The sequence below is a fragment of the Pleuronectes platessa genome, chromosome 7, assembly GCF_947347685.1.
Source record: "Pleuronectes platessa chromosome 7, fPlePla1.1, whole genome shotgun sequence".
NCBI lineage: Eukaryota > Metazoa > Chordata > Actinopteri > Pleuronectiformes > Pleuronectidae > Pleuronectes > Pleuronectes platessa.
Genome location: NC_070632.1, coordinates 15669741 through 15687065, shown reverse-complemented (window position 1 = coordinate 15687065; position 17325 = coordinate 15669741). Strand labels below are relative to the sequence as shown.

The following is a 17325-nucleotide window of genomic DNA, read 5'->3' as shown; positions in this document are numbered from 1 at the left end:
TTTCCTCGAATTCAATTCTCTGGCTATTTCCGTGGAATAAAGGCTTTGGGGGTCACCGACAGCTCACATGGTTGAGCGGGCGCCCCATGTACAGAGGCTCGAGTCCCTGGGCAGCGGCCTCAGGTCCGTCCAGGCTGTTTGCTGCTTGTCTTCCCCTGCTCTCTCTCTCTCTTGGTTTCTCTTCTCAAACTCTGTCCTGTTAAGAAAAGCCATTGGACCAAAACAAGGATTCTTTTTACGACCGATCCTCCTCGCTGAGTTCTTGTTTTTATTTACAGACAAAATACATGTTCGGTCATGTGATGTCCAGCAAGCGGATCTCAATACAGGTGTTACTGCAACCAAACAGCTCTGAGGATGTCCTGGGTTTAAAACACTCAAGCAGCATTCAGTGGTGGTCAGTGATGCATGTGACTGCATATGCAATGTAGTGTGAAAGCAATTGCATCCATGACTGCATGAAAGGGCCGCAAGGTCAGACTTCAACTTCGTACAACATGCTTACAGCCCGAGATGTTTGTTTGTAATAAACAGTGCAGGCTGTGTTTTGAAGTGGAGCGGAGGTACCGAGCAGCAGCCGCAGCAGCCGCAGCAGCAGCAGCAGCAGCAGCAGCCGCAGCAGCCGCAGCAGCAGCAGCAGCCGCAGCAGCAGCCGCAGCAGCAGCCGCAGCAGCAGCCGCAGCAGCAGCTGCAGGCAGCATTACACCCTTCTCTCTGCAACAGCACAACTTAGAGAGGTTATACATTCATTCACACAAAATAACTTGTGAGCCAGAAAGCAATGCTGTCACTTTTAGACTCATTCCGATGCCAAGGGTGATTTCAGGTTGAAGCTTTATACGTTGTGGACACGTTTGGCGGCTGTGGCTCAGGTGATATGGCGGGTCGTCCACTAAGCAGACGATAGGATAGCATATACATGTGGGCCTTCCTGTGGCCCGGGCACAATGGATGTGAGCATAAAGTTGCCCACTTCCAAAAGAGCAAATGTGGCCTAAATATCCCAAAACTAATTCGGGCACACCTTGGGCCCCTTTGGTTTGGTTTGGTTGCAGTGGCTCATTTGTGGCCCAGATCTGGCAATAGCACCCAAGTGCCATCATTGCACATGGTATATGGGTCGGATGGCAGTGTGGCAGTTTGACAGTGTGGACCAAATCTGGGCCGGAACTTTTTTTGCCATGCTCCTCCATGCTACCTGCATGAATCTGCGTGTTTGAATGGATGAATGCGACCTGTATTATAAAGCGCTTTAAATGTGTGATACAGGTGGAAAAGCTCTATGAATACAGGCCAGTTACTATTTACCTTAAGGTCTCAACAGGGCATCAAACACAAAGAGCAGGGTAGTTGGTTTTGTGAGAACCGTAGAAAAGAAAATGATAATATGTAATATGAAGCACAATTTGTTCTTAAACCACAACCCACTTGGCAATCAGCACTTCAAAGTGCTAAAATATGCACTCTTCTTTTCTGGGGAGAACTCACTGAGATGAGTAATGACCCACCTCGGATCGCCTGGTCCTTTTTGGCTTTGCAGTGGAAAGCAGGCTAATGAAAAGCCCTGAGCATCTGTAGGCTTGCGTGCCCATGCTCACTCACTGTCCTCCTCTAGCCAAGGCAGCACGGCCACATCCCGGCGTGCGCGTGGTCTCTTCTCGGCGCCCTCTCCCACAGCCTCCAGCTCGCCATCCCCCAACTAGAGCAGCCCAGAGGTAGGGCACGCTGGCAGTCCTCTGTGTTTGGATTTTTTCTACCTACTCTGGACTCATCCTGTTTTGTGTGCTGCTTTTTGAGCAGAGCACAATCACTCTGCGTGACACTTTTGTTCAGATCCCTCCTTCCCATATATGCTATTACTTCATGTGTTTATGGCCGCTCAACCATTCAACTATAACCCAGAAACACTGAAATGCACCTCTTGTCGTTGGAGACAGAGGCACGAGGGTCCATGCCTAAATCTCTCTTACTCTGTGTGCCGTTCTCTCTCCTGCTCCTCATCCTAATTCCCCATCGTCTCCGTTCCCGTCCGCTACAACTGTCAGCCTGGTGAATCACCCTGACTCCACAGGCTGAGCACAACTGAGCCATGTTGGCACAATTACACAAATGAGCATGGACACGTACCCACACACACACGCACACACACACTCCACCCTCCAAACCTTACATTTCATCTGTGCATCAATTAGTGTTTTGAAATAGTATAATGGAACCACTTTACACACTTCCATTAGATAATTCTCAGGGTGTATTAGGCCATATAACCATTTCATAAAAATAACCATTTTTAAATAGCAGTAGTGTGTTTATGCACAAAAGCACTTAAGTGCTTGATCCAATGTTTATTTAGACTTTACTTACTTTGTCTTTCGACACATTTTTCATGCAACACTTCCTGTTGGTCTCAAGGACGTGATTTGCATATGAAAAGTCCGACATGGATCAGAAAACCTTGTTTTGTGAATTAGGTTGCAGAGCGATCCACACAACAGACTTAAACACAACTGCAACAAAAGTTTTCTATTCATTTATATTTTTCTATCGTGACATTTTACAATGTGTTATATGATTAACTGATCACTGGAAAAAAGGCTCTAAATAAATGGAGAAAACACTCAAATATGAATAAGTAAATTTGATGGGGGAATATAATTCACAATGCATTGAATTCACAGAAAGATTGGAGATTTCGGTAATATTCAATATCAATTTAATTCAATATTATTTTATTTTTATTACGGTTCATCCTGAAGGGAACATGAAATCTATATTGTATAGCAGGATCAAAGAGGTTTCCTGACTAACCTGACCCGATCCGAGCTGAAGTGAGTTCCTCTTCAGAAAGAGCCAAGCTCAACAGCTGTTCACTAGGACCAAATCTTAGCGGGATACTGATGGACAGGAGCGTCTGTTTGGAGACCACTCCTGGTTAGCTCTGTGTTCTCGAGAGCCCCTCTATTGGCTGAAAGGTCCGGTTGCCAACAAATCACACGACCGCCCTGTTTGTCTTTTTAGTCATTTAACAGACCTCACCGAGATGCGGGGCTGAGAGGCTCCCTAACCAGCATCCACTATTCCTCGCCAACTACATCTGGCCCATTAGTCTTAGATGAGAGTTATTGCTCACTTAAAGAGTTAATAAATCAAGAGCGGATCAGGTTAGTCCGTCGTCTTTGTTTTTCATTCCACTCACAGTAAATAATGCTCGTAATGCCAGTTAGATTGCCTGTGACGTGTGAGCCTGCATAAGCAGGTGATGCCCAGTCAATGCAGCAGTGTGAGCTCTCAGGGGAGGACAGTGTAAATTGAGAAAGCGATGGAAAACAATACACCGCAGCTGTCCACATTTAATCATGCATTTGTAGTAGAAATGTTGTTTTGCTCATTATAACACTGCCACAGAGGAAACAAAGGCGAGTCCATGTAATGACTTAAATCTCTTCTCTTTCTTTAATTCTTCTGCGCGATGAACTCGCAGCCATTCCGTTATTTCTCCCCACAGCTTCACCTGCAGTAGTTAGCCACATGACATCCTTGTCATGATGTTAGGATGATAATGTCAAGTAGGTGTGAGAGCTCGGTGTGCATGTGTGTGCGTGTGTGTCACTCTGCTTAATGAAAACAGCCAAGCGTGCCATTTAGTGTCTGACTGCCAGTCAGATGTAAAACTCTTGTCCCGGTTGACGGACAGTGACATCCCATGGGACACTGCAGGTATTATGGCCCAAATACCGACTGCAGCGACAGCCCCCCTCGTGTGAGTGTCAAACGCACATCTGCATAACGGTTACTGTTTATATGCTTGTGAGTACGAATCAAGACGAGTTATCACAGTGCTGAGCGAGGCTGAGATGTCCTCAGGTAGTGCGTAATTGAGCTAATGTGGTGGGAAATTTACAGGTCGCTCCCAGCAGAAGTGAAGGCCGAGAGGACCGGTAGTTGTGGAAAACTATATTTCCCATGAGCCCCTCGCTGTATCCTGCTGCGAGCGAGCAGCTGAGCGGCATCATCTCAGTCTGCTGGGTACCACCCAGCTGTAAATTGTTGACAGCTACACACGCAAACACATCGATGGGCAGCCAAGCAACAGACAGCGCTGCAGAAGATGACCCTGTGCTTATGTCGAGCAAATTAGGTTTACAGAGAGCTGTCTGCAAAAAGACCAAAACTTCATTCTGAGGAACTTGCAGCATATATTTTATTATTAATTATCAGATGTGCATTTTGGAAGAAACCCCATTTTGAGACAGAGGGGGGGAGCTAGATTAAAACATACAGTATATTATATAGGATGTGTTTCATTACTTTAACTTGTCCTTCCATTGACATTGGCTGATGCTAATGAGGGTTATTTTCCATCCAGCTGGAGTCTAAAAGCAGAGGGGTATTTAAATCTCCTCCTGACACTGAGCCAATGCAGAGTCATCCCAGAGGCCTCCAGTCAGTCAGAGGACATGATCACTTCGACCAGAGGCTTTACCGTTAATGCACCGCCACTGACGGGGAAGGTCACCTGGGGAGAAAGGTGGTCGCCGGAGAGATGGGATTCTCGGCTCCGCCTGATGAGAGCATGAGTCCCTAACCACATGTAATGCACTCTGCAGTGTAGACACCCTGTTCTCGGTCTGTTCTCCCGTGACAGCGTAAATTATAGTTTGGCTGCCTGTTGCACGTATAAAAAACACCATCAAGACCCATTACTTCTTCCCCAAGTAACCCGTCGCCGTCCCTCACTTAGCTGTCACAGGCCCGTGCATCCTCTCTTCATCAGCGCCCCTGTCACCAGTTGCGAGAAGGTTGTGGTCACAGGCGAGGCACAGTGATCAGTCATCACGCCAGCTGAGGGTACAACTTCGGCAGTGTGAGGCCTCGACCCCCGGGCAGAATGTGTGCCACTTGCAGGGAGACAAAGACACACATAGGCAGCCGTGCGGAGACGCAGAGACGGAGCACACGCGGCCGGCATCGGGTCATGCGAGTTCTGTCTTTTAGTAGCTTTCGTGTGGAGTCTAAAGGGAGATGACTTTGTCGCGTTTGTGGCTGAGTCACTACCCTAACTTCTGCCTAGAGGCGCGTGTTTGCAGTGCACTGAGTTTTGAGTGCCTGGTCGGTCCAGACAGGTAGTAAAGTGTTTTAATTGAATGAAGGAGGCAAAGGTAGAGGCCTCCAGGTGGTTGTGAATCTAAATTAATTAATTTACGACTAATATCTGTCTGGCTTTTGGACGGATGGTTGTCTGTTTCGTGAATAAGCGTGAAAACTTATTGTGTCGCTGCGCAGCGCTTGATGAGATTTGAATCCAGAACAGAGATGGTCACACTATGGCAGCTCGACTGAAACTGACTGTCATTTAGCTGCCGTTCAATTAAAGTTGCACTTGTCCTGCCAATACTTTAATTACACCTTCAATAATTGTTTTCTCACTTTTGAAGGAGTGAGAATATTTTGGCTTACATTTCCATGTGAAGAGGAACAGTAGGAATTTGGACATGGACGCAAAGTGTCTCCACGCACACGCACGCAAACACTCACTTCGTCAATGCATGCAACTCTGCCCTGTATCCGTAGGCAAATACAATTGACTTTGACTTGGATTACATTTTTATATTGCCGCCCACATATTACATCTGGAGCATCCGAGACCTCTTTGTCTTGGTTGATGTCACCAGCAGTGAGCTGAGGATGTGGGCAGATGGGGACTGTAGGCCTGTATGCATATGCACAAGCTTCACAAATTGCTCCTCAATAGCATTACAGTTGAGTCCCTCTTCCCTCACTCCCACTCTGCCTTTTTCCTGCACCGCTCGCTCTCCACTTCCTTGGTTTCTGCTCGTCCCTAAAGCGCATGTGTTCCCACTCATGTCACTGTGCTTAAGCAGTGTCAAGTGCATGGATATGTGTGTATCGGTGCCTGTTTGCGCTTTGGAGCACATTTTAAACCAGAACACAACTATCATTGCCGATGGTGAATGCGATCGGGTGATGAATTAGAAGTAATAGTGGAGTGAGGAGATGAAGAAGGTTGCAGAAAGTGAACTCTTACGGGGGGGAGGGAGTCAGGGGGATTTTTAGTTACAAACAAGACTCGGTGACGACATCTGCTGCAAATAGAGAAAATGGAAGAAATGTGACCTGTGCAGCCGTACAGTAAGTAGGCAGGCCTGTCGATGTGCATGTGGCTGTAAGAGGAGTCATAATCTGTATTTATAGAGTTTGCAGGGTGGTGCCTGTTTTTAGCCTTTTCAAAAATGGAAGAGCGAAAGTGTAAGGAACAGAAAAACTACCTGCAGTTTGACCAGGCGTTATTTCCAAGGCCGAGGAGAATATAAATAAGACAGTGTCATGGCCAGCTAAAACTCCTTGTAGGGGCTTTAAAGAAAGTGGAAAACTAATTCCTGTATCCGCCCCTTGATCTGGAGTTGCACCAAAGTTGTTTGGCATCTCTCCTGGATCGTGTCCAACCCTTCCACAAAATTCATTGAAATTGGCTGAGTGATCTTTTTCTTATTCTGCTACTAATCAAAAAATGGATGACAACACAACCTCCTTGGTGGATTTAATGAAAACAAGAATGTAAGAAAAGCAAGTTCAAGAGATGAAAATAATAGTTTCATATTTTACATTCTTTACGTATTCTTCTTGTAACTCTATAACTACACTGTAATACAAGAACAATGCTTTTTCTCCTTTACATGTTATCATGAATGTAGCCTTTAAAGGTTTTAGCCACCACAATCACTACCAGTAGAGGTCGCACTAGAGCACTGCATCTCAATCCAAATAGGTTGTTCTTCAGCCAACAGGAGGGACTGGCCTGCGTTATCAACACACACATACATTCATTAACATGTGTGTCTGGATGTCTACCAAAACAATGCCTGTTACAACATACTTGGCGGGAGTGTGGCTTTATTCCCGGCTCGGGACGCATAACCTGACGCGCCAGATGGTTTGTCACGCAGAACCATCTGGAAAAGCCTCGCTAGAAGCTGCTCGGAAAATGGCCGTCGCTTTAAAAAAACCCGTTCACAGGTGATTGACTGAGCCATCTGTTTATCGTCAACAATCCCAGTCAGTGAAGTCCTTCAGGAGAGGAGGGAAAACATCTTTCCATCAAGAAAATCCTCCCTTTGTTCATCTTTCGATATACACTTCAGTTCTGATATGAGTGATGCTGTAGCCGGATCTATACTTCTCCCAAGAAACACTATCAGCTGCCTTTAGTTCTTTTCCTATGGGATGCCGTTTGGTCCGAACCACTCTGGTTCAGATACAAGCGAGTTGAACATGGTTCATAACACCACTTAGTCTTTCAAATCGTCTTAACCTTACATGGTCAGTGATTACTTAGAGTCAACTACGTAATCTAAATGCAGTTTTGAATTTGAGAGAAACTTCAGCCAATATTTCAACTTTTAGGTTTAATTACCTGTTTAACCTTAAGTGCATGTTGAAGACACCATTCAAATGTCATTTTAAAATGAAACATGAAAAAGTCAGCCCGAGACAATATTGTCTCCTAGCTTATGGAGCTGATAAAATATTTAAGCAACAGCTGTCAAAATGAACAAACGCTCTTGTCTCAAATCAAGAACTCTCTTTATTATCGTGTTTTCTTCATCACTGTGTACTTCATATGTTCTGTGTGATGATGGGAATCTGGCTGAGCGCACGGAACATACTGAAAAGTTGTGGAATGGGGAGAAAGTAGAGAGGAGTTGTAAAACAATCGTGAAGAGAATTGTGTTATTGTGAAGCCTAATCCTGCTTAGTGCAAATAAAGCTGGCTATATGGGCAATTCAATACCCCTTTATACCTGGAATAACGTTAGTCATGGTTGATTTAGTTTGCGGCTCACAAGCTCATTACTGGGATGGACACTAGTCTACCTTCAGAGTATCAACAGCCTGCATGAGGACTTAAGTCAATAAAGTCAAGGACATCTGTGGCACTGGTGAGTAATAGGTTGTTTGTAACTGCGGGAAGGAGCGAGAAGCTTGATCAGGTTTCTGGAATATATCACAGTCATTTGTCCCAGTGAGACACTGAAAGTGGAGAAAAAATACATGAGACAGGTGAAATATGGAGAGGGGGTGGAGGCTACTTTGTCATGAGGAACGTGAAGCCAGGAGGAACAGGCGTATGAGAAAATACATCACGGACTATATTTTAGAAATAGGCAGAGCTGGCACAATTACAAGCCAGTTACCTTGATGTGTGATTATCTGGTAAACAGCGGTCAATGTGCAGCACTAGAACTTTAGCAGGCACATGAGTCATTGTCCTTTAAACTAGTGCTTTCCTGTGATATATGACTCTAATCCATTATTGATGTGGGTTTGATGCCTGGCAGGGGCACTTACAAATCGGAAAACAAGTTGGCCCCTTGCAAAGCAGGGGAAGAGTGTCCTTGGTAAATGCATGGAGTCTTTCTCGTGGCTTATATGAAAGTCATCCATTTCAATCTGACCAGTTAATTCAGTCTCTCTGAGGCAGAGCTGGAGGAGAAAATTATGGCAGAGACACTGATAGATTATTTGATAGATGAAGACAATGCATACTGTATAAAGTCCTTATCAAGGACATCAAGAGAAATAGATCCATACAAAATCTTATCATATGATCCGAATTTAAAGCAGGTGACAGCTATCCCACTGAGATCACCACATTAAAGAGGATTGTTTCAAAATCAGCTTGTTGATTTCAATTTTTGAAAAACTATTTCTTTCCATACATACATACAGTTTCAAGAGGCAGTTATTTTTCATGGACCAGGCTTGGAGAAAAATATCAAAGAAAAAAATATATAATGTAAAAATTCCAACTGATTGTGTTTCATGTCTCTTTAAATACACTGAAAGGGAAAATGTGCAGCATAATCACATTCATTATTTGTAGTGCAGTATTATTGAAGGTATTATACTTACAACATAAAAGCTATTTATCATTGAACGTTGTACTGTGAGCAGGCTGCTGCTTGTCTCCCACACACATTATTTATCATTAGCATAAAATACTGACTGTTTCTCAAGTGATGGCCAGGAAATTTATGTAGGTATTATATTTGTTGACACTTAAAAGTGTCTTTGTCAAAAAAAGATATAAGATATATTAGGGAAATGCAGTATTTTACATAAGAACATTAGTGTGATGGACAAAAAAGCATCTGTTTAAGCTGTTTTAAGTTTTATACTATACTATACTGTATCTTATGACACTTAAACTAAATCAAAACATCAACACAGTGTCAGTTCACCTACACCCGAGAGTCCGGATCTATGGCTTTCAGTGCATATTCATCATTTCTGTGTCAGAGGTGCTAATAGGGCGATGGTGCCATTATAGGTGACGGCAGCCATGTGTCACCTGATGTCTTGCTGGTCCGACGCCAGCCCGGCTTGTCACTGGGCTGAGATGGATATTATCCCTCATCTGAGAGCAGACAGAACGTGGGCGGCAGTCCTCTTACTCTCGTTGTGCAACAGCCTCTGTGACAGCACAGCAGTGGTGCAGCTGAGCCACGGGGAGCATATAGGGACACAGAGACAGCAAAGATCCCGCTTCACTACAGGGAATGAAAGAGACACTCTCTCTCACAACAGGTGCTCTGCGCCCGCCAAAATTTCACTTGTGTCCCTACACACTTCTGTGATTTGCTGCACATGATGCGCTGCTGGCTGCTGTGGTGCCTGAGTTTTGCCTGTTTTCTCCATTTACTGCAAATTTTATAAACGCAACATCAAAGCCATAAATCCTCATAAGCATACCACGGCTCTTTAAAATGATGAATGAATGTACTCTATATCTTCCAGGTATCAATTTGCTTTTTATGCTCCCTGCCAACTTTTATGAGATAGGTAATCCATCGCAGCGAACATTAGCTTGTCTATAGTGTTTCAAACTATTATTGTTGCATCTATGATGATGTTACAGCGAGTGGTGGCAACAAGCAACAACATCAATAATTGAGAGTACCCTGCCAAACATAATCAGAAAATCTAACTTGGGAACACAACCAACAAGCAAACAAGAATGTGTTATAAGAAAATCAAATGTTTGTAGGTACTTGAATAAATAAAATACACACTTTTTGTATAGTAAAGGATTTTTAACTTCCTTCAGCACTCACCTGGAAAAAAACTGTTATTTGTTTACTAATTCCAGAAGTCTGTCTGTATGTGTATCTCTAAAAACGTTCATCTCATGGACATCTCACTTGGCTTGTGTATTGTCAAGAGTCCGAAGAAGTGCAGTGTTGAATTTGGTGTGATTTGGATTTGTGATATTTGATATATCGATAAACTGAATAATTTGTAGAAGTGGCGATTACTACAACTGCAACAACAACTTATTTTCCAGATCAAGGTTCTGCGTACTTTGTGTAGCTTGCTTTAGTGGACTGAGTCCCGCTGCCGGTCTTCACTTGCTCCGGCTCAATTAGAGTTGGTCACTATTAAAGTTTCAGAAAGAAATCTGCAACTGGCTTTACTTCAGGCCAAGAAAACAGCCCATTCCAAACAGGCAAGTTAACAACGGGCTCTGTGCTATAGATTTAAAAAAGACCAGTGCACGTCCACCTAGTGGTTCATTCTTTTAGAAGGCTGCAGGAACTCTTCACAATGATGTGTACATGAGTAAGAAACCTGTCAATCATCTGTCCTCCGTCCTACTGGAAATGACACTCTGTCCTCAGCAAATACCTGTTGAGCCTGGCTGGCTCTGCAACAGCAGGAACAACAGGTCATCCTTTGAACACTGGTAGCAGCTACCTCTGAGCTCACTGTGGGACATGTCCCCTCATGACTTCATGTGACAATGACTTTATTTACCTGGAACCATAGTTATGTATTCCTTTTACCCAGGTATCCTCTCTTGAATCAATTTGACACAAATCACTTTGTGCGACTGAACGAAGGCGAAATGTGTAGTTTGAACCCTTCAAATGGATTTGCTGTTTACCAGCACTCAGTCGTTTCGTCCTGAGGAATAAATTGTAAAACAAAAGCAATAATCTAAAGCGCAGGACGGAGCTCTAGAGAAAATGGAAGCAATTTCAAACACTTGGTATCACAAAACAACAGGAAGTAAGTAACATCTTCCTGCTGCACAGAGCCGGAGCCTCAGAGGGAGAAGGCTGTCTGAGTCACATCTGAGGATTACCCTAGCTATAAAGAGGGCAGAGCCCAGACTCCAGGACAAGGAGAGGGCACTTCGAAGTGGCGATTAGGCTGTGAGCTTTGCACCCAGATCTTCTAAGGCGCTGCCCTCTCTACCTCAGTCTGAGCATAAAGATGCGGTGTGGCAGCTTTGCTGACTGGACACTGCTCCAGTTCCGCCTGTCCAATTAGCCATTTCCTCCACCCCTGAGGACTGGTCCCTTTCTGCTTGGCTTAGCTCAGTGTATGTGGGCCAGATCACCTGCATGCACTGTACCTCTCCGTGCAACCACACTATGCACTAAGACCGCTTCCTAATTAAGACTTGAGAAGAAACGGTATGAAAATGTTGTGTCAAAATTATAGTGACCAAAATGATCACAGTATTATTGTGTTATTGCTAAAACGTGCTGAAAATGTTCAAAAAAGTTCTGATACACAAACTGAAGTTTTACTTGAAATAATATATTTTTTATCAGTATAAATAATAATATAGCACCATGGAACAGCACATCAAATAGGCAACATTAAAACTGAAGAAGAAAGGCTTGAGCTTGCATAAGCAGTTTTTTGTTTCACACTCAAAACTTAGTTTAATTGAAACCTTAAATAAATAAATGAAATGTGCATATAAAAACAACGATACCGCTATGAATACAGTATGTTTATGTAAGAACAATACAACCATATGTAAACAAATCCAAGGTCAGGTGTTGATGACAAAGAGAGAGAGTCAGGACAAAATATTAGTTTTTGTTGAATTTAATTTGGTGACAGTGGATGCTAGCGGTTGTTAGATATGGTCAGAGCGCTAGCAGCTCAAGAAGTACAGTACCAATCAAATGACCACGGTAAACACATTAAACAGTACAACTAAACCATCAGAAGTTTTACAACCATATTTTGTAAAACCAGTAACCATTTCATCTCTAATTAAGACTATACTTTGATATTTTCTGCAGGTTCCATCTTATCCTTAGAGTCTCCAGGGGAAATCAGGCCTAATATGTTTTCTTGTGCTTTTTGTTTGATCAAAGACATATTTAGAGCAAAACAAATAAGCCCCATGGCTGAGTAATTCCACATTATCCCCATCAGTAAACAAACGCCTGTTCTGAAGAAAAAAAAGATTGGGATTGTGATGTCACAAACCTAAGAAACCAATCGTGTCAACTTGTGGCTGGAGCTCAGTAGCTCCTCAGCTGCAGGTGAGCTGTGAGGGTGGTGGGACGGAGGGCGGAGGCGAGGAAATATCAGTCTATTTATAGTCACATTCACGAAATGGGTAAAAGGGGGTTTAGAGGTACATTTTAGCCATTTAAAGGCCATGACAAACCTGTATGTGTCTCCCTGAGTAACAAAGAGGAGTTTTAGGGGTTGTTATAAGCTCTGGCATGACTCGCTCTTTGTTGTCCTCTTCAGTCAACGGTTTGTCGCAAACTCACTTATTCCATCACTGTCACAACTCACCCTGTGGAGCCACTTACTTTCTCTTTCAGTAGCAAATAAAAGAAACAGCCACAGAAATCTACAACCAACGAGAGATTGTAAAGTTCAAGAGTGCTCCGACTCCCTTAGGCTCCTGATCAAAGGGTTTCATTGCCTGTTCATTTTATTTGTCAATTTTACTGAGCGATCCATTAACCTCCACTTGGGAGTGTTTTTGTTCCTTACCTAGTTAAACTATAGTAAAGATTACCAAATGATACGTTAGCTGGTCTCATTAAATTGTCTCCTAACTCCCTTAACAGCATACTAAAGCTGTTTTATCTTTCACCTTACTAATGCGTCACCTGCTTGAATATTTGAAAGCCGTGGGTCTTGTTTTTTTTCCAGGGGAACGATAAATTGAATTTCCTGACTGCTGTGATAGCAGTATGTAGTGCAGACCTCGCATACGCTAATGATGCCTCTTTTTCTCCGCAGCTTTAGTGCTGGAGATTTGCATATCTCGCTAATACCTCAACACAGTGTATTTCCTCCCTCTCATTCCTCCTCGCTGCCTGCTCACAGTGCGTCTGTGGAACTTCTAAGAAGGAAGTGATTTTCCGAGAAGCAGGAAGCAGGAACCCAGCTGTCCGCAGTAATGTGGCCTCTTTGGATGATGCATTTTATTTCAGAGGTTCTTTAGCTCCTTCATCTCTCATGATTGACACAGATCATAAACCATCACCCTACCCCATCCACTGACCTTCAGATGGAGCACAGGACTTTAGGCCCCACCAAGAGCCGCCGGCATTCACAGACCCACCTGACTCTCCTTCAAACATCAAAACATCCATCACTGAGGCACTTAGTGCTGAGGCTACCATACGTGCCCTAAGCTCGAGACCAGCTCTCCTTATTTAAGATCCATAGCTGATGTCATACTATCTAATGGACTCAACTGTATTGACCTCTCTATGAATATACAGTAGCAAAGTATAAAGCCTGTGGGTCTATTTATGAACTACTATGAATAGAGGTATTCATCATTCAGGAGCTGGATGTGTTTCACTGACCCTCTTGTGTTCATGAGGGTACGAACCTCTGTCTTTACCATTATCAGCCACTTTGACTGTAGATGAATAATGTGTGTGTGTGTGGGGTGGCGGGGGGGGGAAGCAACTTGTAAGAAGTTGTAACAGCTATACTTTACTTTCCCAATCAGAACAGAAACTGTTAGTTGATTGAGGCACGAGCAGATTGCCTGATTGGACGAGTGGGTGTTTCAACGTGACCTCGCTACGTGGCTCCATCCCCAGATCGCTGCTCCCCAGACTCTGGCTCCAAATGCACAAGATGGTAGCGTTCGGGTTTGGGATATTTTAGCTTCATTCCTGGATAGTGGGAGGAAGTGGAGGTGCGTCGTCCATCGTTATGTAGAGAACATGGTGAAGATTGTTAAAATGTCCGTTGAAGGGGCCTGGGCGGAGTTGTTGTCCACTAGTAGTGTTCCAGAGTAATGTTTTGTGGGTCCTTGTTATGTTTGCTGTGGTGCGCATTCCAACCAATAGTTTCCCGTTATTCCACTGACCTTGCCCTATGGATTTTGATATATCCATAGGGCATCTTTCAAAAATTGACAAGAATATTTATATATATATATATCTAGCGTCTGTCACACATAAATAAAACAGGTTGGTGTGCACTGGGTGCTGAAAAGGAATAAATCAGTTGGCAACACCATATATAGTCACATTTCAAATTAGGGAGAAAAAAGTGAATAACAAACTTGCATCATGACATTGAACATTTTTATTTGTTCCCTGATTAAATGTTTTCGGACTGAAATCTGGGCAGTGATTTAAAAAATTGTAAGTTTTAGAAAAAGACAATTTATCTCCGTTTCGGGACTCACTTCATGCAGTGAAGTTTATTCATGTCCAGCTCGTCCTGTGGAGTGAAAAGTCTGTGTTCCCCACTTCTCCATCCACAGCAGTGTTCCTTCTGTTCAGATTTCCGTGTCAGCACACAAACTAAATTATTCTTTATTTTTGCGCCGTCAGTCAGTTTGTGTTCTTGATGTATTGTCTGTCACTACGAGTCCAATCATCATCTAGCTGTCATTAAGGTTAATGTCCATGGTCATAGTCGTTTTGTGTGCAAGGCCTCAAATTTCACATAGACTTTAAACAGCAGTTGAGGTGGAAGGCATATTGTGGAATCCGCTGCTGATTCTATTGTGATTACCCATTTGAACGACTTAAATCTGTCGTTCTTCCTCCTCGTCTGTTCCCAGAGGACGTGTTGAGGTACAGACCCACTGACTGAAGGGAAATCATTGGTGTTTGTCAGTGTTTGTCACTCAGCTGTGTGAACACACTCCCTTTCACCCATTTGTCGCTGTATATTGAAGAATCTGATTCGTTGGAATGAAAATCACAAACTTGTATTTCTCCCCCGCTGCACAGACTTCAAAGCTCAATGAGGCTTTATATTCCTATGCGTGGAGTTAAGGCCGTTCAGCCATTTAGATTTGGAGAATTAAAACAGCACGATCGTAACCAGCATGTAAACACACTGAGGCAAACAGGTGCACGTGTGAATCCTCTCTCTCTGTCACACACACACAGACACACACACGCACTGAGACACAGCGGCAATAGATGATGTTTTTTTATGCCTCTCTTCCGAAACCACCTCTCTCACTGGGCTTCTACTGATACCCATTAATCATGAGCTCTCTGGTATTGTCAGCCCGGCCTCCCCTCTTCTCTCCTTCTCCCACCCCCTCCCCCCAGCCCTCCCTCACTCTCAGCCTGTCAGTTAACAAGCTGTGACACCATGACAGTGATGTGTGTGCAGCTGAGTGATGCCTGGCTCCAGCCCTTATTGGAAAGGTATTGAAATGCTCCGGCACGAAGAGGGTAGTGATGAGATTGTATTTCTCAGCTCCTTATGACAGAATGTAAAAATGGAAGCCCTGCCTGGATATTAAATTAAACGTGGAGGGAGACGGTGCAGTTCTGGGTTGTCCCCTTTTTGACAAGACTTAGACTAACTGTGGCACACAATAAGCTCTGTCCTGTAGCGAAAAATACCATGTTTATATTTCTAAACGCAACAAAGAAAATGTATCCCTGTGTGCTCGACAACATCACTCATCTCTCTCTCTCTCTTTCTGCCTCCCTGTTTCATGTGTGTGTGTTTCTGTGTCTGCCCAGGATCAGTGTCCCTCAGTGTGTTCCTGGTCTCCCTCGCAGTGACAGTGTGTGCTGTTTGGCTGGTGGCTCTTTGTGGCGTCTGTGGTTGGTGTCAACGCAAGCTGGTGAGTTTACACACACACACACACACACACACACACACACACACACACACACACAAGCACATACACACACGCACATGCACACACACGCACACACACCAACATGAACACATAAACACCCGAGCTTCACTAACAGAATATCTCAGTCACATTTGTTGCTACCCTAACTTTAATAATCAGAGCTAATAATCATTGTCTGCTGTGAGTTCACGAGTAAATTACACTTTAGAGCACCGGAGCACAATGTGTGCAGATATTATGTGCAGTCATATTGAACTGAGAATGTTCCTTCAAAAGACAGTTGCTAATGAAGATATATAACCAGATGTAGAAGAATAATTCAGATCTTTTATTTAATTAGGATTTCTAATGCAAGATGTAAAAATACACCATTACAAGACAGAGTCCCTCATTCAAAATGATAATGTATAAAAGTATGAAAGTCCTGTATAAGTTTTAAAATGCTCTTAAAGGATCGAAATGAACACAAATCTGATGAGTCGAGAGATGATTAATGTTCTGCTGTACAATGACATTAAATATTTTGCTTGGAAACATTTAATCTAAATAAATACTGCCATGTTGGAATTCTAACAAATCATATCAATCTGTAACGTGACAATGAGCCATAATCAGTCAGTTGCCACAAGCAACAACAAATATAATTTGAAAGAAAACAACAACAAATAAAATCAGTCTTTCCAATAAAAATGTTTTTATCAATGATTAGCATGTCTAATCTCCTCAGGCGTGGAGTTACAGGTCCTCTGGGTCCTGATGGCAGACGCACGGTCCCCCTTAGTTACTTTGATTCAGGAACTTCTAGTAAGTGTTTGCTGGAAGGTCTTAGATTACAGCTTAGAGCATAGGGAATTAACGTACTATTACATTGAAGTAAATGTACTTGTTTGTTTTCCATCACCGCGTATAACTGTAGTAGGACGTATACAGTTACATCCGCGTCCCATAACAACAGTATGGATCTCTCAGACATTAGCAGCCACAACATTAGGACACTGTGCTGAAACAGCATCAGGACCAGTCCACTCAATGAGCAGTAACAAAGCACAGACGGAGCCGACTGACCTCGGACAGAGGGCATATCATTGTGATTATGTTGTATGAAATGTGATTGATTAAAGGGAGGGAACTCCTCATTAGTCAGACAGAGCTTTATGGCTGAGTAACACTTCACTCCACTCTTTTTTTGGGGGGGGTTTAATTTGCATGTCTTTAAAGTTGATTGATTTCTGATCATCCTGTACTTGTTCAACCCAGAAACATCGGCCGTTTATCTCAACCTCAGAGCTGACTCAAATTATAACTTCTCTGAAGGAAGAAAAGTCTGGGACCAACTTGAAAACATTTTTTGCACGCAAATGAATTAAGCTATTAAAGGAATAAGTTATATGAACAAA

General features: G+C 43.3%; 1 protein-coding gene across 1 annotated transcript in view; it reads left to right on the top strand.

Annotated features, from left to right (window-relative positions):
- Positions 1 to 17325, top strand: part of syt7a (synaptotagmin VIIa) — a 69790-nt gene that overhangs the window by 16723 nt on the left and 35742 nt on the right. The window contains exon 2 of the mRNA XM_053427964.1: positions 15807 to 15910. Within this exon, the coding sequence (XP_053283939.1) occupies positions 15807 to 15910 (104 nt within the window). The remainder of the gene's footprint in view (positions 1 to 15806; positions 15911 to 17325) is intronic.